Source organism: Penaeus monodon, chromosome 9, assembly GCF_015228065.2.
Source record: "Penaeus monodon isolate SGIC_2016 chromosome 9, NSTDA_Pmon_1, whole genome shotgun sequence".
NCBI lineage: Eukaryota > Metazoa > Arthropoda > Malacostraca > Decapoda > Penaeidae > Penaeus > Penaeus monodon.
In genome coordinates this window covers 6,533,053-6,534,872 of record NC_051394.1, presented here as the reverse complement: position 1 = coordinate 6,534,872, position 1,820 = coordinate 6,533,053, and the positions used below count along the sequence as shown (strand labels likewise).

Here is a 1,820-nt window from a genome sequence, read left to right as displayed (position 1 = left end):
TTAGTGTCGAGTGGGTAAACAGATCCGTGAAATATGGGCAAACGTTGTAAACAAACCTTTTTTTATGATTTACTTTTCTTTACTTGTGATTTTATTTATAGTTTCTGTAAGGTTGGGTTGTTTTCGTGGAGGAGGTTGGTTGTAAGTCTTTAGAAAACAATATTAGATTTAGCTCTTGGTTTTGTTGGCCGGGAGATAGAAGGGAAAGAGAAGGGGTCGGGGGACCTGGAGGCTGCACCTGCCCACGTGCGTCGGAAGGGAATTAAGTGCGGATGCTCTTCCTGTCGCCAGAGTGTGTACGAGATGGAGGGTGCGGCGGAGGCCAGGAGCAGCAGCAGCAGCAGCAGTGGCAGCAGCAGCGTCGGCATCAAAAGCAGCAGCACGCCCCTCGCCGCCATCAACGCCAGCGGCCTGTGGAGCATGAGCGGGCGGCGGTTCTCCGGGCCGGGCACGTCCCCCAGCATCCTGCACCGGCTGCATCCCGGCTTCACCTTCCCCAGCATCGTCTCGCCCATACAGCTCTCGCAGCCGACGGCGCCCGAAGCCTCACCGACGCCCGCGTCCGCCCACCCCTCCCCCTCCCCCACCCCCTCCCCCAACCCCGCGACGGGCAAAGGGCCCCGGGAGACGCCCGCCGGCCGAGCGGGGGCGCCGTGCCTCCGCCTCACGCAGTTCCCTAGCTCGCCGCCCTCGCCCGCGGAGGACACGGGCGGCCTGGTGACGCTGCACTCGCTGGGCTCGTGGCGCGACTCGGGCTATGTGCCCTCGCCCTCGTCCGCCCACTCGTTCACCTTCTCCAGCGACGAGGACGAGCCCAAGGGGAGCCAACAGGCGGGGCAGGCCGGCGTGGGCGTGACGCCGCCCATCGCCATCCCGCAGTCCCGCCGCCGCCCCGCCCACCACCAGGCCATCCGGGAGGAGGTTTCGGAGGGCGCGGAAGAGAAGCAGGAAGCGCCCGAGAACTGGACGCCGGTGCTGCGGGGAAGGACGCGCTCCTGCCCGGACACCATGCGCCCTCCCGGCCCTCTGCGCGCGCCCGTGCCCCGCTTCCCGCCCACGCTCACGCCCAAGCCCTCCCACGGCCGGAACTGGTCCACGCCCGCCACCACGCCTGATGGCCAGCCCATTCTCATGCCCACGCCCGCCTTCACGCCCACGCCCCTGGAGGCGCGAGCAGCATCCTCGAGATCCTCACGGGACGCGCTCATCGATCTGACGGAGGAAGACGGAGGTGAGTACCCGCCTCGTGCGTTCTCTTGGGGCACGCCGGAGCCAGGCTTTTAGTCTGGGGGCACGCCCATACGTCCGAGTTCTTTTACCTATTGCAACGTTTTAGTCGCTGCCCATTTCTATGGTGTTGGCATCTTTCCCCTTAGAAAATTACCTCTCCGTGCTTCTCTGCCGTCTTCACCTTTCCGTCTTTTCCTCATCCATTCCATACTCTGACTTTTTCTCTTCTCCTCCTTATTATTTTCCTCTCGACAGGCTCTCGTCTTCGGTCCTTGCATCGCGATCCGTTTCGCCGCAATAATCTCTTTACTTCATAGAAAGTCTCGGGGAGAAAGAGAAAGAAAATGAGGATGAGAATGTGAATGAGAGAGAAAGAAAAGGAGAAAGGAAAAGAAAGAGGAAAGGAGAGGGAGGGGAAAAAAAAAAAGAGAGAGAGAAACAGAGCGAGAAAAAAAGAGGGAAAGGAAAGAGAGCAGGTACGTCATCTTATCATCTGTCGCCGCCTCCTGGGGATGTTATCGCGAATCAAGATCATGAGAGCGTCGGACGAAGCCTCGGGGGACAGGGAAGGGCGGGGTGGGGATGGGTGG

At 60.8% G+C, this 1,820-nt stretch overlaps 1 protein-coding gene across 1 annotated transcript in view; it reads left to right on the top strand.

The window, feature by feature from the left end:
- The first annotated feature begins 578 nt into the window (after nucleotides 1-578).
- LOC119576824 overlaps nucleotides 579-1,820 on the top strand; it is a 31,015-nt gene continuing 29,773 nt past the window's right edge. The window contains exon 1 of the mRNA XM_037924473.1: nucleotides 579-1,231. Within this exon, the coding sequence (XP_037780401.1) occupies nucleotides 1,009-1,231 (223 nt within the window). The 5' untranslated portion in view covers nucleotides 579-1,008. The remainder of the gene's footprint in view (nucleotides 1,232-1,820) is intronic.